The sequence below is a fragment of the Mastomys coucha genome, unplaced genomic scaffold (assembly GCF_008632895.1).
Source record: "Mastomys coucha isolate ucsf_1 unplaced genomic scaffold, UCSF_Mcou_1 pScaffold4, whole genome shotgun sequence".
Taxonomy (NCBI): Eukaryota; Metazoa; Chordata; class Mammalia; order Rodentia; family Muridae; genus Mastomys; species Mastomys coucha.
In genome coordinates, this window is record NW_022196910.1 from 4,855,322 (window position 1) to 4,880,726 (window position 25,405).

The 25,405-nt window shown below is 38.7% G+C and overlaps 1 protein-coding gene across 5 annotated transcripts in view; it reads left to right on the forward strand.

Moving 5' to 3' along the window:
• Positions 1-13,454: 13,454 nt before the first annotated feature.
• Positions 13,455-25,405, forward strand: part of LOC116075761 (zinc finger protein OZF-like) — a 16,393-nt gene continuing 4,442 nt past the window's right edge. Inside the window, exons 1-4 of one of the 5 annotated variants that reach the window (XM_031349111.1) lie at positions 13,608-13,877; positions 15,335-15,406; positions 24,307-24,433; positions 24,681-24,738. In XM_031349111.1, the coding sequence (XP_031204971.1) occupies positions 24,364-24,433; positions 24,681-24,738 (128 nt within the window). In that variant the 5' untranslated portion in view covers positions 13,608-13,877; positions 15,335-15,406; positions 24,307-24,363. Of the gene's footprint in view, positions 13,588-13,607; positions 13,878-13,913; positions 15,407-24,306; positions 24,434-24,680; positions 24,739-25,405 lie in introns of those variants that run through there. The other 4 variants (XM_031349110.1, XM_031349107.1, XM_031349108.1 and 1 more) reach the window with 4 other exon arrangements.

Below are 25,405 nucleotides of genomic sequence, written 5' to 3' on the forward strand. Positions count from 1 at the left end.
CAACTTCATGTCCTCATGTTTTAAAAATAATCCACCAGTTCCAGGTTGTGTCCCCCACATACTGATCACTAGGTGTTGTCCTTCAACCAGGGACCTCACACCCTTAAAGAAAACCAAGTCTCCCTTTCTAGCAGCCATCAGCCTTCACCTACTCTTCAGCAAGGGGGTCGGAGTTCCTGAGTCCTATGCCTCACTATCCTGTTGTCAACTTTTAAAGTGCAATGTTGAGACAGCATGGAGACAGATTGAACTTATTAGAATATATAAAAATACTGAATCATTCAAAACTAAGCATAAGATTTTAAAAAAAACTTGACAATATATATCAAGAGAAAGATGTGGATAGTTTACTCATTCATTTGAGGAAAAAGCCTTTAATGAAGCTACACAAATATCATTTGTGTCTAATTCCCTGATAAATGGGAATCCAGAGAGATTTAAAGTATGAAAAATAACTATCAAGTTATAAAATACAAAGTTTAGGAGAATGAGTTTGCTGTTTTAGACTGTGAAAGACTAAAATATGTGAAATTCCAACATCAGGCAATCATCACATTATAGGGTCGATAAGATAACTCAGATCAAGTCAGCAAATAAGGAAAGGTGGTAGAAGATAATTATATTGTTGAAAACTGACAAGATAAACATATAAAAAGCCAATGAAACCAATAAGTAGTAATTTAGATGCAAAAATGAGTAGGAATATAAACAGAACGGGCTTATATGACACTAGATGTGGATTATAGGTAAGAATCAAGAATGAAAGCAAATGAAGCCAGGCATTGAATTATCTGTAAATTCCCTAAAAAGCAGAAAATGTCCTGTGTTGGCTGGGTTGGAGATACAGAAAATCCTCAAAAATGCTGTTAGGAGTGTAGAAAATGGAAATGTATAGGCTGAGTCATATGACGGCTTAAAGACAAAGGCTCTTACAACCAAGCCTAGTAACTGGAGTTTGATCTCCTGGAACCACCAGTAGAGTGAGAGTCCTTTGACTTCCAGATACATCTCCATGGCATGCCCTGTGGTCCCACACCTTCACTCACAAGCACATGCACGCGCTCGTGCGCGCGCGTGCGCACACGCGCGCACACACACACACACACACACACAAAACAGCAATCAGTGGAAAGCTAAATAAAACTTAAAAATTAATACAGGCTCATGATACATAGTCCAGTAAACATCTCCCAGGTGTCTATAATAGTTTTCAAACCTGTTTGTGAGTGAGCCTGTTGCAGAATGTCTTCTGTGGTATTTGTTTTAGTGAGGGGGCTTGCTTTAGTGTCTGCTTGTTCATAACTGTAGAGAAGGCAGGCAAGATGCAGGAGAAGTAGACAGCAGAATCACTGCTAGGACTTAGAAATACACACAACAGTGTAATGAAGGAGTAAAGCAAAATCCATGGTGAACTCTGGAACACCACTGTATTTGGGAATGCTGGAATCATATGTGTCTGGAACTATTCTATGTGGTTCATGTTGAAGCAGGGCACAACTGTGGCAGCCAGATAGAGGCAGCAGGGTTCCTCAACCTTAGCTCTGGGAGTATTGGGGGCTGGTACTTTCTTATGTGGATGATGTCTTGTGCATTGTATGAAGCATGACAGCATTCTTGACTTCCACCCACAATATGCCAGTAAATCTCTGTCTCTGTCTCTATCTCCCTTTCTGTCTCTGTCTCTCTTTCCCGACACATTCACATTTTCCCCTCAGGAGCAGTATCACCACTTTTTGAAGGCCTTTAGCACAGTACTTAAGTGAGCATCTGGGAGACTGGGTGATCAGGCACTCTGGGCAAACACTCCAGGCAGCCTCAGAGCAGGAAGATTCCTTTGTTTCTAGTCCTACACCCCATCATCAGGCGAGGCCAGTCTACAGAAATTTATCCTGTTGAGCCTTTTTATCCTCTGCTACCTGGTTCCTTGTTACCTGGGCCAGTGTCTCTGTGAGGTGCCTAGAGTTTGACAGCAAAGGAGCGTCTCTTGCCTGGAACTTGAGTGTGAACCCCTCAGGAGGATTTAGTGGCAAGCACATATAGTATTTTGAAGTGATTCTTTGTCCGTTATCTGTTTTATGCCTTCCTACAAGCCATTCCCACAGGACTGTTCAGAAACCCAGCCCAGAAAAGTTTCACTCAGCATCTGGGAATATAAAAGGACCTCAATGGGTCTTCAGGGACCAGAGGTCTTGATTCCTTCCAACACATAACAAACACTCCCTGCCACCTCTCTATCCTCAGAGAATCTTCAGCATCTGCCAAGAATGAAGCATGCCCAATCTTTAGAGAGATAAACTTTTGAGACAGGTGACTTCAGTTCTTTCAGGTCAAGATAGTGTCACAGGGAAGAAAGGAGCTGGAGGAGACCAGAGTGGAAATCCAGGGTTGTATTTTGTGGTAAAGGTAGTTTAAAGGCTTCCAAATATGAAGGCAGTTTGAAGCATTGTGTAGAAGCATGACTTTTCTTGGGCATTGTATGCCCTCAGCATTTTTTGGTCACACCAGACAGTCTAACCTCTCTCATTGGTGGCTTTCACTCAATTTTCCTTGTGACAAAAGTCAATCTAACACAAGGCATAAGCCTCTATGATATAATAAGAAAACTAAAATAAATGGAAGAGTGGCCACATTGGTTGAATATATTCTACAATCCAGAGCAAATGTTTGAAACACCATGTATACTATGTTCTGACAAATTTTAATTTATAAATTTAGCACAGTAAGAGTAATACTTAGTTTTTTTAAAAACTACAACAGTTTACCAATATAGTATAACAGCACTGTGAACATGTTCTTAGTCTCAATATATCATATCACCTATCTTCTTGTTTAATGATATTAACTAGTTTAAATTTTATTTTTTACATTTTAAGAATTAAAATATAATTATATTATCCCCCCACTCCCTCACTCAAACATTATCATATTCCCATCTTTGCTTCTCTCAAATTTATGGCCTGTAATTATTGTTGCATATATAATGCATAAATATATAAATAAAACTTCCTGAGTCCATGTAGTGTTGCTTATATGTATGTGATTTCTTTTTAAAGGACATTACATTCTTTTTTTAAAGATTTATTTATTTATTACATATAAATACACTGTACCTGTCTTCAGACACTCCAGAAGCAGGAGTCAGATCTTATTTTGGATGGTTGTGAGCCACCATGTGGTTGCTGGGATTTGAACTCAGGACCTTTGGAAGGGCAGTTGGTGCTCTTAACCGCTGAGCCACCTCTCCAGCCCAAAGGTTTATTTTATTTATATGAATACACTGTAGCTGTCTTCAGACACAATAGAGGAGGACATTAGATCCCATTACAGATGGTTGTGAGCCACCATGTGGTTGCTGGGATTTGAACTCAGGACCTTTAGAAGAGCAGTCAGTCCTCTTAACTGCTGAGCCATCTCTCTAGCCCCGAATGTGATTTCAAGAATGACCAGTTTTAGGTAGCCCTATTGTTGGGGTATCATAGGTGTAGCTTCTGTCTTTTCTAGTAGTTGCAATCTCACAGCAGACTTCCTGATCTTCTGTTATAGTCTCTCCACCAGTCTTCAGAGGTTCTCCTTGAGCCTTAGGTGTATAGGGTGTTTATTTATATGTATTTTATAATTCTAAGTAAATAGGCAATGATTTCCTATAGGCTTTTCAATATTCCATAGTATCATTTATCTTTCCTTCTCTTCTTTTGTATTGACCTCACTCCCTCTCCCCAGTAAAAGTCTCCCATTTTTCCATTTTCCACTTCATTTCACTTGAATCCTGTTATTCCCATTTGAGGCACTCATCTCCATCCCCTTGGTCAGTTTTTACATTCTTGGTTTCTGTGGTTACGCCAGGTTGTATATTCATCTGTGAAGATTTGACATTGGAACCACAGATGAAAGAGAAAATGCTCAAATCTCCAAAGACCATTTTGTTTTCTTGACTCATTTCCTAATGACTCATATATCGTGAGTATTTATTCTCTGTCAAATATATAGCTGGGAAAGATTCTCTACCATTACATGGCATTTCTCGTTACTTGATTGCTTCCTTATGCATATAGAAGTGTTTTAGTTTTATGAGTTCCCTCTTGTCAATTGTTGGTTTTAATCCCAGGTGAAATGGAGTCTTGTTTAGAAAATACTTTCCTATATCTATATCCAGTAGATTACTGCCTATATTTTCTTCTAGCACTTTTAACATTTCAGGTTTCGGATTAGGGTCACTTATCCATTTGGAGGTAACTTTCCCGAAGAGTGATAGACACAGGTCTAATTTCTTTCTTTTACATGGAAATATCCAATTTTCCCGTTTCTTGAAGAAGCTATGCTTTCATCAGTATATGGTTTTTGTTTTTGTGCTTCATTGCCAAATATAAGATGGTGTGTGTCTTTTGTTTTCTTTCATTGATCTACATGTCTCTTTTTGTGCCAGTCACTAACATGTTTTTATTACTGTAGTTCTGTAATTTATCTTGAAATCTGGAATGGTAATCTCCAGCTTCATTTTCTGCCTCAGGATTTTCTATTTGGGGTATATAGTCTTTTCTATTTGGGGTCATTTGTGGCTAGTTCCATGTAAATTTTAAGATTTTTTTTTTCTGTTTCTGTAAAAAAAAAAATGTATTATAGGTATTTTGAATGGGATTGCATTGAATCTGTGAATAGTATTTAGAAGAATGATTATTTATACAATATTAGTAGTAATAATCCATGAGAATAGATCTTTCCTAATAGATCTAGTGCCTTTCTCATTTTTTTTTCCTTGAGATACTAAAATTTTTATTGTGGAGGTCCTTAACTTTCCTCATTAGGTTTAGTCCTAGGTATTTTTGAGGCAATTATAATGAGAGTGTGTCTGTGATCTCTTTCTCAGCATGCCTGTTGTATGTAAAGGCTTTTGTAAGTTGGTTTACTATCCTGGCACATTAATGAATTTGTTTATCAGTTCTAGAAGCTTTCTTATGAAATTTTCTGGATATTTTATGTGTAATATCACCATCTGTATGTTGGAATAGGAATAGTTTAATTCTTTTCCCTGTTGTGCCCTTTAATTTCCCTTTCTTGCCTTATTCCTTCATTAATTTCTGTGAGTACTGTACTGAAAAAGAGTGGGTATAGTGAGCTGCCCTATCATGTTCCTGATTCTAATGGGATTGCTTCAGGGCTTTTCCTATTTTGGATGATGTTGACTGTAGGATTGCTGTATATAGATTTCATTGTGTTGAGGTATTTTTTCCAGCTAGAATGTTTTATCATGAAGGCATGTTGGAGCCAGGCAGTGGTGGCACACACCTTTAATCCCAGCACTTGGGAGGCAGAGGCAGGTGGATTTCTGAGTTTGAGGCCAGCCTGGTCTACAGAGTGAGTTCCAGGACAGCCAGGGCTACACAGAGAAACCCTGTATCGGAAAAAGAAAAAAAAAGAAGACATGTCAGATTTTGTTGAAGGCTTTTTTTTTTTTTCCATCTATTGAGGTGATCATAAGATTTTTTTTTTTTTTTTACTTTAAGTTCACTTATATGATTTAACTTGTGTATATTGAACCATCCCTGCATCTTGGTCATAAACCATCATGGTGGATAAACGTGACTTATGTATATACACTGAGTTTGCAAATAATTTATTGAAGATATTTCACTGTATGTTCAATGGGGATTTTGGCCTGAAATGTTCTTTTTTCTTTTTATTGTGTTTTTATATTAGATTAGTTCTACCTTTATAGAGGGTATTTTCTATTGTGTTTCTTTTGTTTCTACATTTTAAAAACATAATTGACCAAGCCAGCTCAGTCAGTCAACAGGGTCTCTAGGGAAGGAGTGAGGATTGAAAAGAAAAAGACAATTAGACAACACTACAACACGACCCCAGCCAGTTCTGAAGCTGAAGCAGGTTTTTTTTTCCCAGTCTGCTTTTATATCATTCTAGGTACAAAGAATACAGGGTCAGTCCTAAGGCATAAACAAAGTAGTCAAGAAACAAATGAGGGGGGCTGGAGAGATGGCTCAGTGGTTAAGAGCACTGACTTCTTCCAGAGTTCAAATCCCAGCAACCACATGGTGGCTCACAACCATCTGTAACGGGGTCTGATGCCTTCTTCTGGTGTGTCTGAAGAGAGCAATGGTGTATTCATACATAAAAAAATAAATAAATAAATCTTTAAAAAAAAAGAAACAAATGAGGCATAAACAGAGTAATTAAGGAACAAAGCACAAAGGTCCTACTGTATGACTGTATTCAGGGTCTTAATAAGACCCATCAAGATACAAAAAACACATTCCTCACCTGTATTCATCCTGAGCCTACTTCCTAGTCCTAGCCCAATGTCAAATTCCTGCCAAATTTCTAGAAGCAGCCCCCAAAGTTTTTCACACATAATTTAAGAAGTATTGGTTGTATATCTTCTTTGAAAGTGTGATAAAATCCTTCTGTTTATCTCTTTGGATCTGGGTTTTTGTTTTGTTTTTTAATTGGAAGGCTGCTAAAGAACAGAGTAACCAAATGACTTCTAATGACATACCACTACAGCGAGTGCCTCAGTCAACCTATATCAGACAAATTCCTTCGTGCAATAGATGGGAATTTACATGAAGACCCACAACTACGCAATTTGCAGAGAGTGATAGACTTTGGAACATTCAGTGTTAAGTAAGATGTTTTCATCAAACTCTCCTCTCAAGGCTAAGTCAGGAAGATGATTATAAGAACTAGAGGATCATTTCAAGAAAACAGTGTCCTTCAGAAACAACAGGTCTAATATACATATAGCCCAGATTACGGTGCCACACATAAGACTTGCACAATTCAAAGCAGATTGGGCCCTAGCACTAAGGAGGAGACGTAGACAAGGGGTCCTACCTATAACCAAGAAGCTGCCTGCAACTGATACCCATTGGCAAAGGAGGAATCAGTTTTCTCCAGTAGAGTTTCATGGGGTATATCAATCACATTTCAGGGCAGGTCCTATTCTCAGTAGTAGATATCCAATGCAAAATGAAGTCAATGATATTTTCTTGTATGCTTTGTTTCAGTTTGCTTTGTTTTGTCATTTTTGTCTTATTGGTCTTTTGTTTCTTTTGATTTTCATTTGTTTTGTATGTGGGTTCTTTTTTTCTTTTTTGAGAAAGAGAACATAAAGTTGAGTTGGGAGAGAGGATCTGGAAGGAATTGAAGAGTGGAAAATAATAAAAACTTATTATATGAAAAATATTTTTTAATAAAAAAATAAACCAGCAAAACAAAACAAATATCATTGCTGACCCCACATCCTCTCCTTGGATCACTGAACACATTGTTGGAGCTGATCTTGATACTTATGAAACAAAATATTTAATTGGGCCAGGTGGTGGTGGCGCATGCCTTTAATCCCAGCACTTGGGAGGCAGAGGCAGGTGGATTTCTGAGTTCGAGGCCAGCCTGGTCTACAGAATGAGTTCCAGGACAGCCAGGGCTACACAGAGAAACCCTGTCTCGAATAATCAAAAAAAAAATATTTAATTGGGTCTCAGATGTTGTTTCTGAGCTGTAATTCATTATCATTGTGGTGCGGGGTACAGTGGCATGCAGGCAAATGTGGTGCTGGAGAAGTGCCAGAGAGTTCCACATCTGGATCCACAGGAAGCAGGAAAAGCCAGATGCTGGGCTGGTTTGGGCCTTTGAAACCTCAAAGCCCATTCCCAGTGATATACTTCCTCCAACAAGGCTACATCTCCTAATCTTTCTCAAGCCACTCAGTGAATCTAAGCACTTAAATATATGAGGCTATGGGGCCATTCTTATTCAAACTACTACAACTCCCAAGGCAAAAAGAGTTCAATATTAAAAATTCTATCCAATGGTCAAGTTTTGCATTTCTCTGAGCATGATTTCTATCTGTCAAGATCCCCTTACTAATGACTTTCCATGGCTGGATATTTTCATCCTGCGCTATCCTTGACCTGTTAACTCAGTACTGTACAAAAGTGTTAGCAAAAGCATAGTAATGTCACATTCAGTGAGTCCACCTCGTCTCTGTGGGTTTTTTTCCTTAGCAAGTTGTCATTCATTGATTCCCAGCCTAGATCTTGTTTATTTATTTTCATTTTCCCATGTATGTGTTCAGAGTTAAGTGCAAGCTATATTCCATTTCATAATCTTATTGCACAAAGTCCCTATAGCTATGGGAATGTTTGCAGGAAACAAAACACACACACACACTATATATATATGTATGTATATATATGTATACACATACATATATATGTGTGTGTATATATATATATATATATATATATATATATATGATGTTTTTAAACTTAACCAAGGAAATTGAAGCAGATTGTGTGATACTATCTCTTAATCTTGCAGATTTGAAAGTGGCTAAGTTACACCTTTCCCTAGACACCCTGCAGTCAATATGTGTGTGAATGTCGTAAAAATCCATGAAAAAAAAAGTGTTGGAAACATATGTAGAAAACAGTTAAAGATGATAAAATTTTCTGTGAATCAAAATATGAAGCAGAGACGATGCCTAAAATCCTAATTCTGACATTCCTGCTCCAAAATCATTGGCAGGCAGTACTTCTCACATTAGAACCTGATGAGGGATTCTGAAGTTACTGCTTTCTTTTTTTTAAAGATATGTTTCTTTTTATTTATATGAACACACTGTAGTTGTTTTCAGACACACCAGAAAAGGGCATTGGATCCAATTACAGATGGTTGTGAGCCACCATGTGGTTGCTGGGAATTGAACCCAGGGCCTCTGGAAGAGCAGTCAGTGCTCTTAACCTCTGAGCCATCTCTCCAGCCTGAAGTTACTGCTTTCAATGGCATCGTTTATGCTCACAGAAGCACCACCTTACTTGGAGAATTCCATGAAGTGCTTTGCCAACCTTCTAGGGCTCACATGGAACTTGTTGAGTAACAGACTGCAGAGAAAGGCAAATGAACTGTGAATCTCAAATATGGAAATTAAAAAGACTAAAACCAAAATTCTCTGTTTCTATTTGAGAGGTAAAAAGGAGTTGACCAGATCAACCAGAAGATAAAATTAAAGAAGAAATCTGGAAGAGGAAGAAAGGAAATTCCTAGTAGAAAACAAAGGGGACAAATATGGTTGAATCCATGCTTACCCTAGAACACGTGAATCCTGAGTCTTGAAAAGGCATAAATATAAAAAGTCTCTTACTTGAGCTGAAGTTTTATATTACAGGGTGGCATTCTCAAATCCACTGTTTTACTTCCCTGGGAGAAAGTATGAACAGAGAGAAACCGTTCCCATCACAGTGTGAATGGTCCTCTCTCCAGCTAAGCAGAACAAGTGGTCAGAAGTGCAGACAAGAGTTGGAGTATGCAAAAACAGGAAATAAAAATCCCAGAGAACAGCATATTAATAAGCACCTGCCATGCTGTAAGTTTTAGGGAGGTGGAACCCACAGTGTATTTGTGTGCAGGTCTGTTTACAATGTTGTTAATGATTGAAGGTATCCTTTTTTAAAAAAAAAAATTATTACTTTTATTTTTCAACCCACCTCCTGTTCTGCCCTCCCACAATTCCTCATTCAAATAATCCTCCCCCCTGCCTCCAAGAGGATGTCCCCACCCCCAACCCCAGCAGGACTCCCCACTCCCTGGGGCTTCAAGTCTCTGGAGGCAAGATCTTTCTAATAAGCCCCTACACTTCCCTGGAGAATTCTGGAGAATTTTCTTCCTTTAGTCTTTGTAGGTTAAAAGGTCAGAGCACCCCTCCAGGTTTGAAAACCCACCAGACCCCACCAATCCTGAGTTTAAAAAACAATCATTCTCTGAGCCCAAAATACCACACACACTTGAACTCCCAAAACCACCAGTCTGTTAGCTTGAAAACACACCCATCCCTGAGTTACCCTACCCCACACCCCCACCAGTCTTCACCCTGGAAATCTCCACCTTGGAAAGCTCTTCTTCCAAGAAACCCTTTCTCCTGCTCAGCTTCCTGCCGCTTCTCACCCCCTGAACTGAGGCAGCCTCCCTCTTGTGTCTATCCCAGTAAATCTCTTATTTGAGGTTTGTTGTGCAGTGAGACTTTGTGCTATTCCTTAACTCCTGACTGCCAGGATAACTTTCCCTTCAGAGCTTCAACACTCCCAACTGGGGAAACCTTTTCCCTTGGAGCTGTAATGTTTACAGGCTCTACAAAATAAATCCTAAAGAATATATTTGCATGTTTTCTTCTCCAGACAGTCACAGTGATTTCATTCAAGAAAGTAAAATCCCATGGGTAGACTTCTCTTGGGTAAATTTGGCCACGAGCGTTTACCAAGAAACAGTTCATGTCAGAGTAAACTGAGGATAAAGCAAACATGATCTGGCAGAGGATGCAAAAAAGACAGACTCCGAAAGAGTGAATGAAAAATTCCAAATCCTTTCCCACATCTTTCTGATACCCCATTTGGTTTCCCTTAATCTTTACCTTTGAAGTGCACATCTGAGGATAAATGGTCAATGGTGTTTCTTATATACAAACTGTTTTCATGTACTGCTATTGTAGAAGATATGTCTCCATTAACAATGTGTTCTAGAATGTTACTAGCTTCTCCACACTGACTACTATGTCTATATTCATATATTCTTTCAAACACCTGAGTTCTGCCAAAACTGAGAAGAGCATTACTGCATTTTTAAGATTAGCCAAGAGAATTGTTGGAGGTCAGTGCTGTGACTCATGAATGTTATAGTATTTCAGAAGCAGTGCCAGGAGGCTGTCATGTTTGAAGCCAGTTTGAGTACTTAGAGACACAGTCCCAAAGTAAAATAGAGTGTTGATCTTTCTTCTCCAAGAATATGTAAACCTAAAAGAAGTGACTATTCATCAGGAGGTCTCAAGGACAACCTAGAACACATAAGGGTGTACAACACTCTTAGTTTTAGGCATTTTGACAAGTTTTTGCGCCACAGTGAACAAAATTGAATATCAGGCTTTGTAGAATTTGGAATATTCTTAATACAATTTACTGAGGATTGAATTAAACATAAATAGAAAAGTAGTATTTGCTTGATATACAACTTATATTAAAAGCCAAAAGATGACTTGATAAAATGATCAGAATATATTATATGAAAATATTTCTAAATGTTTTAAATAATTTTTGCATTAAGGAAAGTTTTCACATAATGGATTTTTGTAAAAGGTCTTACATAGCTAAATGTTTCACCACATTTTAACAATATTAGTATGTTATAGTGCTGAGATCCTCCAATTTGGAATGACCAAGCTTAGCATCTTCATTTCTCATCTCCCTGAATACTGTTAGTATAGGCATGAAAAACCAGACCTAGTGCTAAGTATTTGTTCTGATAAGATGTGTGGGCAAATTTATATTGTTCATCTTAATAAATCTTTAATGTGTTAATTTTCCTTTTCATTATTATGTATAAACCCTCTCGAACAATGCATTCCACTGTGAGGTTTTCACACATGCACATTACAGGCCTTGATACTCACTGTTCTTATTCCTTCTGTAAGTAGTGTGTACTTGGGTGTCAAACACTTCTAAATTTGTTTCCTTAAGCATCCACAACAGGTGTTAAACACTGCAGTTATAATTTCTTATTTTCTTTGGTTTTCTGGGTGTATTAATTTATCAAGCTCTCTTCCAGAATTTGATAGTCTATTTTTCCTTGGTATAGACTATAAGTAGTGTGTTTTAAGATTGCTCTGTGTGTGTGTGTGTGTGTGTGTGTGTGTGTGTGTGTGTGTGTGTGGTGTCTGCTCATGTGCCACCTTTAGTGTTTGGATATCAGAACAACTTTCAGGATCCAGTTCTCTCCTCTGTTTCTGATGAGATGTGTACTCCAGTCTAGATTTGGTGCCACATAACTATAGTCCAGTCCCTTGGGATTTGAAACAAGAGATCTTCACCAGTTGGAAGACAGTCTGGTCTACCTACAAAGCTCCAGTCCAGGTAGGGTACACACACAGTAGGGATCACCTTTCTCTCTCTCTCTCTCTCTCTCTCTCTCTCTCTCTCTCTCTCTCTCTCTCTCTCTCTTAGACAAACTAGGATCTTTCACACACACACACACAATTATAAACCACTGAAAATCTAATTAGCCAAATTATTATTCCATATTTTTAAACCTATTCATGGCTTTCCTTGTGATATATTATGAATTGACCATATCTGACCTTCCAATGACTTTTACTCTTTCTTTTCTCTCTCATAGCCTCCAACATCCTCATGTTCTTCTTTAATCACTACTACTTTTGTTTTGTCTTTTTTTGTTTCCAAATTGTGCTTTCCACTTATGAATGAAAGTATGTGGTAGCTTTTTTTCAGGTAAAACATTAATATAAATGGGGATTACACTGTTCCTCTTATGAATATTAAGATGTTGAAAGAAACATTTCATGGTAGAGTAAATGAAAGATGTCTTAATGACTTCCAAGAGTTAAACTGTTGGAACATAGGTCTCTAACTCCTCAATAATCAATGATCACTCTGGTGGTCTCTGACAGCAGCTAGTGTGATCCTGAGTCTTGGCTATGTCTTCTCTTGTGAACTAGGCTTCATCTGAATCTTGGGAGTAGAAACCTTTCTTTTCCAAGCAGTTTAAGGGTTCCTTTTCATACCTCTTGCATCCTTTGTATACTGTTGCTACAATGTAACTACACACACAGATACACACACCTCACTTTGAATAAGTGTATCCTTCTTGGTGTGTTTTAAGTTTCTTGCCTTGGTGGAAACACTAGGTGGACAGGTTATAAAGGGGGAAAGGTCTAGAGTAAGCTTCAGGTGCCTTCTGATAGTGTGGTTGTCTTTTTAGATGGTTACAAAACTAGTGCTCTATACATTACAAAGGAGACTACTCTTCTATTGTATGCTCCAAATGATTTTGATAGTAGTCATATAGTTGTTAGGTCAGATAAAAAGGCCCCCAAGGTAATAGACTTGTAATAGTCCAAATCCTCTCCAATCCCTCATTCTAATCAGTTCATCAGCCTTACAAAATGTTCAACTTTAGTTCACCTGCATCATCCTGGAGCTTACATGCCAGGTCCCTTTTCCTGATCCTGTGTCCAGACTGACTTAGGGACCTCTTCTACCCTGTAATCATGTGTTTTGTTTCTAAAGTACTGAATCTCCTTACTACCCCATTAATATTGTTGCACTATTTGTAAGTGGAAATCCCCACTGTGGCCCACTATATACACCACCAAGAAAGCTGCTCCAAAAACCCTGGCATGTATTTATCAAATTTATCAAATGTATTTATCAAATGCATGTATTGGATCAAGTTTATCCCAGGAGGAAAACAGGTTTAGCCCAGAACAAGTAACTGAAACCTGGCCATTTGGCTGTAACCCAGCAGGGAAAGGATGTTTCCGAGGTTATAAGATGATCCCTAGTCTCCAACACCCCCACTTCTCACACCCCCACCCCCGCTTATCACTCGCCAATCAGGAATGCTGTTATGACTTAGCATTAACGGTCCAATGAGAAGCATGGATATTCGGAAGGTGCGGTTCTTGCCGCCATGTTTGAGTCCCGAGAAGCCCTTGAAAGGTGTGCTCCATCGACCTTGTTGACTGTGTTTTCACTTAGGGAGGACACCTGGATGCATCGGAAGCAGATGGTGAGTGTGCCCTGGGCCCCTTGAATAGTTTGTGGCGGGTTGGTGACACGGCGGTGGCTTTGGCGTAATGTGGCGCCGCCTCCCTGACGTTCCCCTGGCGCTGGGCTGCTGAATGTGACGTGGAGTCCGGCACCGGCTTCCCACCTACTCTTGAATTATGTGCATAGCAGACAATAGGAAGTCTGGGGTCCTGTTCTGTGGCCGTGAAGCTGTTTTACTGTAGTCCAGGTCTTGTCAGGATGAATCCGGGTCATGCACTTGAGCTGGTGCAGACATTGCAGCGCTGGCAGGTTAGTGCCGCTCAGACTCCAAACTATGTTGCGCTGGGCGTGGGTGGCAAGCTCTGTATTCCCGTCCCTACCACTCGACCTGCTTTAGTTTATCCCTGTGATCTTTCTGGGTTCTTTTAAAAAAATTCTCTTTAGTCGTGAAAATTTTATGCATATATACAATGAAATATGATCATATCCACCCCTATGGAAATTTCTCATTCCAAGTCCTATATGTTCCCAATATGCCTCTCTATTTATTGTTGTTGTTGTTGTTATTTCGCCAGTTAGTGTTGCCAGTATGTGCATGTGTGTTCGGAAAGGGAATCCTATCAGTGGCTATTTCCTCCAAACAGAACGATTCTCAAAAAATATTGTTAATTGCCAGTACCTACTTAGTAAGTTGTGGGTCTGGACAGTACCTCTCCCCATCCCTATGCTTGATTTTGTGTAGGTAACCACAGCTGTTGTGAGCTCCTAGGTACAATAACCCTGCCATGTCCAGGAGACAACATTTCACAGAACTCTTCCATGTCTAGAAGATAGCATTCCACAGTGTTCTCCTCCATCCTCTGGCTTTTACATTCCTTCTGTCTCCTCTTCTGAGAAGCTCCCTGAGCAGTGGGGGAGGCAGCTGGTGTTAGGTATAGATGTCCCATTTACAACTGAGCACCTTGTCTCTTATCGTTAGCATTTTTTGACCTTTTATGCATCTCTTTGTTGACTGCTCCTTGAATAAGCTCCTAGGTATGGTGGAGGAAAAAGTTTATTGTAGATAAAAAGGAGAACATAGCCAGAGTCAGAGATATCTGGGAGAGTCCACAGTGGACATGACCCTGAGACCTGTGAGGAGAAGGGGGAGGGGAAAGGAGAGGAGAGAGAGGGTAACTGGGTGCAGCAGCTAGGAGGCCAAAGGTACAAAGGCAAGTGACCAAAATGGTTGAATTGTATAGGGAATAGTAGCCCAGCCCTTTGGGCTGGAGAGTTCAGAGTAGGGGGTGGTATGCCAGCCAGGAGGTCCCATAATCGGGAGGTGCAGAGGGGTGCTGGGAGAACCTGGTGGGCAGTGTCTGCTTTGAAATGTTAAGTAGGCTCCTCAGCCATTTGTCCCAGGATTTGAGACGTAACACTGCCCACTGCAGAAAGAAGCATCTCTGATCAAGTTTGAGTGCTAGTGGCCAGATCTCTGAGTCTAAACATAAATATTTATAAGGCACCTTGGCAGCATAACCGTTTAGCAAAATAACAAAATCAGGCACTCTCCTAGGGTCTATGTCCTCCCCAGCCATTGGCTTTTGATCATTATTATAGTACCAGAATTGAAATTTCATCCCCTGGAGTAGGCCTTGACTACAATTTTAAAGTAGTTACCCTTGTAACATTTGTGGCACCATTGCTCTTGCCTGGCAGATCGGGATTGCCACACGGAGGGTCCAGCACTGGGTAAGGAAGACTATTTATGCCTTTTCTCACCTCAGCAGCATGCATAGCCTCTTCGGAGATCTTGGAAGCTAAACAGCAGCAAGGATTTCCTATGTCCTGCAGCCAAAGTATGTGGTTTCTTCAGCAATACTGTTTTGTGACATAGTTGTGATTGGTGACCAGAAGCAATGACGGTAGTCTGGGTTGTTTGGAAATCCCTGCTCCCTCTTTACAGTGTTGCATGTCTTGTTCAGGGCCACAAAGCAGAACATTAGTTCTACTGTCTTTGTATCATGTAATAGTAGAAGAGACCTCCCTTTATTTCATTGGTTTTCTAAACATGAAAAATAATGCAGAATAATTTCTTGGCACACATTCATATACATTAATCAGTTTTTAAGCCATCTATGAAATACTATAGGCATTAGCATTTTTATGAAAATCTGTGTTTCAATCAACTAATGTATTTGCTTCTGTGTATATACATGGTGGGGACAGGGGAGATGCTGGTGTGGTACAGCTGTGGAAGTCCAAGGACAGCTTGTAAGCATCTTCTCTCTCTACTGGATCTACTATGTAGATCCCAGATGACTCAGGTCATCGTGCAGGTGGCAGTCACCTTAACAGGCTAAGCCACTAGCCCCATCATACACACACACACACACACATAGACACACAGACACACACACACATACTCATACACACACACATATGTGTGTGTGTGTGTTAAAATAGAAGAAGTTGCTTGGATTGCTAAAAAGGTTTCTTATTTCAGGGCATTGTGGCCAATCCTAGCATTTAGGAGGCAGAGGCAACTCAATCTCTAAGCTCAAAGCCAACATGATATAGTTGGTCTAGGGTAGTGGGTTCTAGATGAATCAGGGCTACATAGTCAGACTCTGTTTACAAACAAACAAACAAAAGAAACAAAAAAAGAATGGATTCTTTTTGCTATTCAGTAGCGTAGATCCATTTTATTTATGCTATAGTGTAATCCTCATGTTTTCTTGTTAATGATTAGTGTAGATGACCTACCTGGAACTGAATATGGGATAGTATGTTACTGTGTAGAAATGTATTGACATTTTATGACCTTTAGTGTTTCATGAATGAAATTGAGAGTTTCCACATTTGCTGCATAGGCATTTATACTTAATACAGTTTTGCTAGATTGTTTACTTTTTGTGTAATGTGTTCTGACTAATTTTGGCTTGGTGAAAGTCCAGACTATATTAACTCCTTTGTGTTTCGGTAGCTAATTTTGGTATGTTTAATTTTAGTCTGGTGTCAGGCCAAACTTCTGTAATTTGATTAATTTGAAATGTTAGTTCTTCACCCAAGCCAGGGATTTCATCCTATTGACCAGAAAGAGCTATTTTAGTTTTATATCATCCACAACAAATAACACATACACATGTACCCCCTCTGCCCCAATAAAACCCCAGACTTCATCTCAAAAGAGGTAAGGGATAGTTTGATTCATACTCTAGAAAATATGAGTAATCAAAACCTGAGGAACATGAAGCTACGTTACCCCAGGTGCCATGTTCCCATGTGGAAGCAATTTCATGAGCTTTATGATAGCAGAACAAAAGTCATAAAAGCTATTTTATTTTATTTTATTTTTTTAAACTTTTATTGCATTATGATGAGAAAAGTTATATGATTTTAATTTATCTGAATTTGTTAACATTTAAAAACACATTCTAAGTAAGTAGAATTAAATCACATTCTTGTTTCCCTTTTGTACCCCCACTCCTCCCAGAGATCCCCCTTCAATACCTACAATATCTTTTTTGTCATATTCCTTAAAATTTATAAAATATTATAACAATAAAAATAAGTATTATAAAACTTGTTTGCTATAAAAACAACAATCAATTTAACAGTCTTATATAGATACTCATCTACAGCAATAGTGAAAATACATTTTTCTCAATATAAATTTTAAATAACTCCAAACATATTAACTGTATACTTCAAAATAATACATCACTACTAGTATTTTCTTAAATGGACATAAATATATAAAGTCTTTTTGTTTGCTTTGTATTTAGTAGAGTTTAAAATCTTGGCTCTTACTGTGGTACAAGCCCAAAATAAGAACAATTTTTAGACATTAGATTTCAGTGTAATAAGGCTTCAGTGACCCTCACATCACCAAAGGATTTTACCTCCATCGTAGCTAAGCTGAGAGTTGATAGTTCTGCTGCACCAAGAAATGAATTGTACTCGATTTTTGGATACAGACTTCCTGCTATGGTCAAAGCTATTTGACTGGAGTGAGTGACTTTATTCTCAGCCCGCAGAGAACACATAAAAGCTATTTTAAAATACATAGATGGTATATTTGAGAGGTGGTTATTGTGAAATGGAGAGTAACATATAGGTCTCAGATATTCTTGTTTTCAGGATTGGTAGAAGCCAGTGATCTGCTAAGTTAATAAGTTCCAAAGGGTTTTTTTGTTTTGTTTTGTTTTTGTTTTTATCTATTAGTCACAGGATGTTCTGTGACTATTTCTGACTAGTTCTTACATAAAGATGGACAAGAAATGGCTATTTAGGAATGATAAAGCTATCTGAGGATATGGTATAATTAGGCTCTGACTTTCTACATCATTGTAGTTCTCATCAATCAGACTTTGCAGACAGAACTTCTTTAAATGTCTTTGGTGTTCGTGTGTACATTTGTGTAGATTTACTTTCCAGCTCAGTATGTTTTTAGTTTTTTTCTGTTGTCTACCTAATGGTTTTTAAGCATTATTGATTTTAATCTGCTTGGTTGTATCTTTTAGTGATATTTTCCCTTTTTTTCATTCATTGTGGTTTTCCTTTCTAGTGTCCTAGTCGTTCCCTCCTCCCCTTTCTCCTCACAGTCACTGACATGTTTATTCATGTCAATGGTTTTGTTGTCAATTTTAATGTGCAGTTCCTCTCAAGGTATTCTGGGTGCAATTCATCTGCTTATTTGTATACTCTTTGAAGTCACTGATTATTTCTACCAGTAACTTTAAAATCTTTTAGAAAAAGAACTTATTTCAGTATTTTAGAATTCAATCTGAGTAATCTTGATCTTTTGTAGTAGGAACTGAAGAAAATGTAGCTGGGGCAGGAAGAACAAAGCAAATGTAGGGTGACAGAAGTGTAGAGAGCTGAAACTGAAGAGGATAGAAGGGTTTTTTTAACACACTAGAGAAGAAGAACTTAAAGCAACAGTTCCGGAGAGGAAGCAAGTATTTAGGGTCCTAAGTTGAGAAATTCCAGCTTCCTGAGGCCACAGTAGATCTTGGACAGATGTGTAGCAAAAGTCCTGCTACTTGAGTCATGTCATGCTTGTACCACCTGTGTGACTACAGCCACAACCCCTGGATACCAACCACAAGGGACAGAAGAAATGTCAAAGACCCCTTTCTTGCCTGTTTATAATTCCTATTTAGTTAGAGCAAAACACCCTTACTTCCATGGAACTCACTAAGACATAGTATTATATTCTTTTGGTCTCTGTATCTTTAGAGTCTTTTATACTTCCACATGTATTTTAGTACTACATCTTCTATGATGCATCTTATTGAAACCTTTATTAGTATTGAATTAAATGTACAGATTGTGTATAGACTCGTTCAGTAAAATATATACTTTTTTTTTTTTTTTTTTTAAGACATGAGTGTTCCAGCCTGATTTATCTATGTTTTGATCACTGGCTTTTGTCTGAGCTCTGTCACATTGTTTCTCTTCTCACCTGCAGATGCACATCCTGTCTTAGAATAACGATATTATACAATGGGCCTAGCTGAATATCATGCATAATTTCTTAAATTCTAACACACATGCTTATGCACATGCATGCACACACGGAAACACACATATACACACACATCTTACATACTTACATGTGTATATATGATGGCGTATATGTATGTATACATGCAAATACTGTGTTGAATGATGCAGCCACAAAATATAAAACACGTTGTACTAAAATAGATTGAACTCAAGATTGTACTGTAAACATACTATAAAGTAGGGTCAGAAAGGGTTTATAAGATATGTTTTATTCCATATGCAGAATCTGGAAGAAAATAAGACTTCAGAGTAGCAGGCGAATAGTAAAATTAACCGTTAGGGTAGAAAGTGGGACTAATAAAGACAGCATGGTGAAAGCCTGTAATGTACATGTATGGAAACTTCATTGTTTCTGCTACTCCGTTGTTTTCTATAGTTTTTATATGCTAGTAAAAGCACTTCAAAGATTTGCTTCACGAGCAGTGTATGTCTGCTGGGACTCTCCGTCAAGATGAGTGACTGATGCTGTGAATGTTTATGATGGTGGACTGACTCATGCCTACTCTTCTCCTGCTTTCCAAGTTTATCCGTGTAACTTTTCACTATGCAATACATTGTTGTTTGGGGTTTTTGAAACGGTGTTTGAGACAGAATTTTACTATGTAACCCTGGCTATCCCTGGAACTCATTATGTCGGAGAAGTCCACCTGCCTCTGCTTCCTACGTGCTGGGAGTAAAGATGTATGCCACTGTCCTCAATCTGTATAGTTATTATAGCTTTAACTTAGAGCTTCCAAAGAGTGGCTGGCTGTTATAAACAAAAGCATTCTAGCTTCTTTTCTTTGGGATGACTTCATTTGCTAATGTCTGCAGTTAGGATAAACTTATCTCCCAGCTTGAATTAGTCCACACAGTGTTAGGACATTTTCAACAGGACTTTACAGAGGTTTAAAATAAAATAGTGGTCACAACACTAAGTATAAACACAAAATGCATTCTTTGTCGTTAGAGAAATGTGACCCGGTATAGACTGCATTAAGGTTTATGGTATTGGAAATAAGAGTGATGTGAATTGGGTGATCCTTTTGATGTGCAAACTATTGGTATTCAGTAGTTCTCAAAACTACACATTTTACTTGTTTAATTCCTTACTCAGGGCTATGGATCTTACTTCCTATGTTTTACTTTTAGTGGATATTTTCGGCCATGTGTTTACTTACTCACATTTTGTGTACACTAGTCCTTTGATGTATAGTTTGCATGCACTGCAGATACTGTTTTTATTGACTTCCACTTCCTTTATATTTGTGCATCACCATTTCTTTGTACATTCTACAGAGAGAACTTGTTTTCTCTGGCAAGAAGTTCTTTGCTTATTTCTGGCTTTTAAAGTGCTCAGGTTTCTTATTACTTTTTTTTTTCTTTTTTTGACAAAATCTAGTTGTTAGACAAGGGTGACAAAAAGCCAGTTATACACATAGTCTAAGGCAGATTTCAGTGTTCTTTCTGTCTGTGTCAGCTTCACTATTTTGTCATTACTTTTGCTGAAGTCCAGCTCCAGCAAGGTTTAGATCCCAAAGAGGAGATATGGTGTCGGTGAGGGAAGGAGACTGATACACTCTGAAGGGAGTTAGGATAGCTTGTGTGTTTACTGGGGAAAAAAAGGCTACGCTTTTTATATTCTATATTTGTATAGTAGCTTAACCATAGGTAATGCTGAAAGCAGAAATAATGATTCTAAGAAATGTATCATCTTTTTACAGATTGTTTTAAACCTATTCTATCCCTATGTTTTAGCATCCAGAATGAAAGAGGTAATCAACTTTATTACAGTATTTTTCTTTGAAGCAAAAGCAATAAGTTTAGCAGGCATCTAAGTCCCTATTTTCTAAGATTGTATAAACCTACCAGGTGCCCCTTTATATTTCTACCAGCACACCCTCAGTCTTTGTGGTCAGGGTGCCAGACATTGAGTCCTGAGAAACAAACTGTTTTCATTCCTCAAGGGGCAGTGCTTGGCCATATAGTATAATAAGCATTAAGCTGTTTCCTAATTGAATTCCTATGTGCTTTAGTCTTACACTATGGGCCTGTTCTCCTCATACACTCCCCAAAGAGAAGGTCTTGCTATCTTCCCTTTTTTCCAGTATGCCATATCATCCTAATTCATTCAGTGTATGCTCCAGTGTATAGAAAATGGGGTCAAGCCAGTCTAGCTTCTTAACAGAATCTGCTGTCATGGGGCATACCAGATCTTGCCATTCATTCTTTAAGTCATGTACCTAGGGAATCAATCACGGACACTGTTCTGTACTTATTAACTGAACTGTTGCCCTCAGCTGTCAAGGGCTCAGGCCTGGGCCCATTGTTTCTCTTGGTTGTGTGTTTTCATCCTTAGAACAGGTGTGAGTGCATAAGAGTTCCTGGGACTATCTATCTTTCAGTTAAAAAAAATCTTTAACTTCTCTATTCTTGCTGCAAACAGGGGTGGGAGGCAGGGGGTTGGGGGGTGAGGGTGCACAAAGAGGATTCTTGTGTAGAAGTAGGCCGAATAGTTGGCCGAAGTAGGCCAGTGTATGCATCCACATCCTCTACTAAAGCCTATACAGAATATCCCAAAGAGAAAAGCATACAGAAACTCCCTTTACATACAGTGAAAATCCTCAAAGATGAAAGTGGAAGAATGCTGGAGAATTGTTATCTGTGATGTGGTATGCTGGAACTTTGTCAAGCCGCGCTGCTCACCATGCAGTCCACATCATACTTAGAAATTACTACATGTACCACAGGATTCTGCTTTCTTTTGTCTTTTTTAAAAAAATTCTCTTATATATTATAGCCCAACTGTATTTTCCTCTCCCTACCTTCTCCCAGTCCCACCAACCTCTCCTCTCCCTCAAGTTCCCCTGCCTTCTTCAGAAAGGAATAGGCTTCCCACAGAACATTGGCCAGACTTAGCATAACTAGCTACAATAAGACCAGGCACATACTCTCATATCAAGGCTGGTTGAGACGATCCAATAGGAGAAAACAGGCCCGCAAAGCAAACAAGAGTCAGAGACAGCCCCTGCTCCTGCTGCTAGGAGACCCTCAAGAACATCAAACTACACAACCAGAACATGTATGCCAAGAGCCTAGGTCAGACCCATATAGGCTCCCTGATCTCTGCCAGCCACCATGAGTCCTGGTCAATTGAGTCTGTGGAGTGTTCTTATGATGTCTTTGACCCCTCTGGCTCCTCTAGTCCTTCCTTCCCCTCCTTTGAAGGACTCCCCAAGGTCTGCCCAATATTTGGTTTTTGGACTTCGCATCTCCTCCCATCAATTGCTGGATGAAGTCTCTCTGGTCTGTCTCATGACATTTATGCTAGGTTCTAGTCCCAGCACATCCTGCAGGCAGGACCAACTGTAGGTCAAAAGTTTAAGATGGTTGGTTGGGTACCATGTTGTCTCTTACTAGGAGTCTTTGCTAAGAGCACCCTCGTAAAGTCCATGGAGTTTCCATTGCACTAGGATTCTGCCTTGCCTCTGAAATGCCCCACAATTCCAGTGGTCTCTTCCAGTATTCTCCCCCACCCCCAATCTGATCCCTTGTATTCCCATTACCACCTTCCCCAATCCACCTGCAAAATGGGCATCGAACCTTTGGTCAAAGGCCTCTCCTTCCACTGATGCCAGATAAGGCCATCCTCTGCTACATATGTGGCTGGAGCCAAAAGATCCCTCCATGTTTACTCTTTGCTTGGTGGTTTAGTCCCTGGGAGCTCTGGGGGGTCTGGTTGGTTGATATTGTTGTTCTTCCTGTGGGGTTGCAAACCCCTTCAGCTCCTTCAGTCCTTCCCCTAACTTCCATTGGGGTCCCCGTGCTCAGTCCAATGGTTGGCTGCTTGTATCCACATCTGTATTGGTCAGGCTCTGGCAGAGCCTCTCAGGCTATGTCAGGCTCCTGTCAGCAAGGACTTCTTGGCATCAGCAATAGTGTCTGGGCTTGGTGTCTGCATATGGAATGGATCCCCAGGTGGGGCAGTCTCTGGATGGCCTCTCCTTCAGTCTCTGCTCCACTCTCTGTCCCTGTATTTCCTTTAAACAGGAGCAATTCTGTTTGAATGTCATGTCACTGAAATCTACTGTACTTTCTTCTATTCTGATCATCTTGTCTTTATGTCTAGTACCCTGAGTAGTATAATTTCAAAATGTGTTCTTTTTTTATTTTTCTAGTATGTGCTATCCAGCCCAGGCAGGCCATGAATTCAAGATCTTGAATTTAATTATCTGAATCAAGCTATTGTTTTCTTATTCCTAATGTTTTTAATGGTAGCAAACACTTATTATTATATACAGGTTTGAATAAGTAATTCTTGTTAACAATCAAAGTTTTGTGGCTATATGATTTCATATAGCCATGATATGTGTTTTTTGACATTAATGTGCTACTGTTCCTTTGGTGTCATTGTCCACTGACATTATTTTTTTAAAAAATGGGTATTATTTATAAGTGAGCATGGAGAATTGCCATTTGTAAGTCTTACTTAGTATTAAATCAAGGCTGGTCTATAAAAACCCACCTTTTTAAATTAATACTCTTTTATACGATCATTTTGTAAAAACAGTCTTCTTAATGCTGCACACATCATGGAAGAATGTGCTCAGTGACTAGCAAGTAATACATTTTGTCAGTACATGTTTCCTTTTATCTTTGAGACCAATGATAAATTTTTCATGTAAACTTTCTTTGGGGTTTTGATTATAAAGACCATGTTTCAATATTTAATGACAAGGATAATAGTTTACAAAATACTATTTTATATTGTTATAAATTTGTGAGTAGCAGTCAGCTCCTTTTGAAATTAAGCTGGTCATATCCATTTTATGTGAAATCTCTAGGCTTTAAAAGTGGATGAAGTTTGCTGACAGACACTGATAATAATTGTACATGCTCAGCAAGCTGATGTTTATTTTGGGTTTTAAGTTGTAGAAACTTGTGCTATAAAGTACAAAGATTAGTTTGAAGCCAGCATTGCAACAAACTACTGTGATATATTTTTCCTTTATTAAACAGATATATACTCTCCTTAGAATTGTGTGACAAGATGGGAGGATAATTAATAAATTTATAGGGGCCATGATATAATGTGAGTACCCTAAGAAAGCATGAAGGAAACTTATCAAGGCACTAATGTATTTGCAGGCTTTTCACATCATTCTTCTAATAACTGCATTTTAATAATATCTGTGGATTATTTTAGGATCCCGTGACCTTTGAGGACGTAGCTGTGAACTTCAGTCTAGGAGAGTGGGCTCTGATGGATTCTTACCAAAAGAAGCTCTACAGAGATGTGATGTTGGAAACCTTTATGAACCTGATCTCCATAGGTAACAACAACAACAACAACAACAGAAACAACAAAAACAACCACCACCACCAATACAATTTCTTAATATAATTTTTTTTCGTATCCATGTAGAGAAAAACTTTCTTAGTCATCTGTATAATTTTATGACTTGAAATGTTGAAAGGGAACATGGTGGTAAATATAACATTATACAAGAAAAAAGCTAGAAAGTAATGACTTGTATATAAGAATGAAGAATGTAATGATTTCTTGCTGTTCGGTTTTAGGGAAGACAGAGGAAGAAAGTATGGATGTGAACTCCCCAGAGCCCCAGAGAAACTTGAGGTAATTTACATGTACAGAAAAGGCAATTTGCTTCACATATTTGAGAGGAGCAACAAATCTGAAAAATAAGGAAGTGATCCAAATAGATCAAAATGTAAATTGCCTTAACTTCAAAGCTTTTTGTAAACCTTTACCAAGCTTGAGAATTCCAGAATAGATGATCCTAACTTTCATGTAGTACTCATGTGGATTTTATGGCCTATACCTCTTAATGTACTTTCGAGGGAGTAGTAGCAGAAAGAATTCACTTTTAGCTATTTTCCAGTGGTTGATTATACAAAACTGCCTCTTGTGTACAAAAGTATTTGATGTATTGTTAGGAAGTTACCTTTGGGCTTTATAAATATAAGGTTTGTGTGTGAAGAAAGGTAAGTTTGAAGTTTAGATCAAAATCCATCTTCAAGTAATTGCATAAAGGATATTCAACTGTTTAGAATTTGATGCCTGATCTGCATTATATTGCATTAGGAAAGTTCAACTTTGTTAACTGTGTCATAGACAATGTTTATCAAAATAAGCCTACAGAACCTTTTATGATTGTATGCTGTCCTTAGCATTTCTTGCCGAGTGCGCAGTTCTTTTATGTTTATAAATTGTAATGGTAGCCGGGCGGTGGTGGCGCACGCCTTTAATCCCAGCACTTGGGAGGCAGAGGCAGGCGGATTTC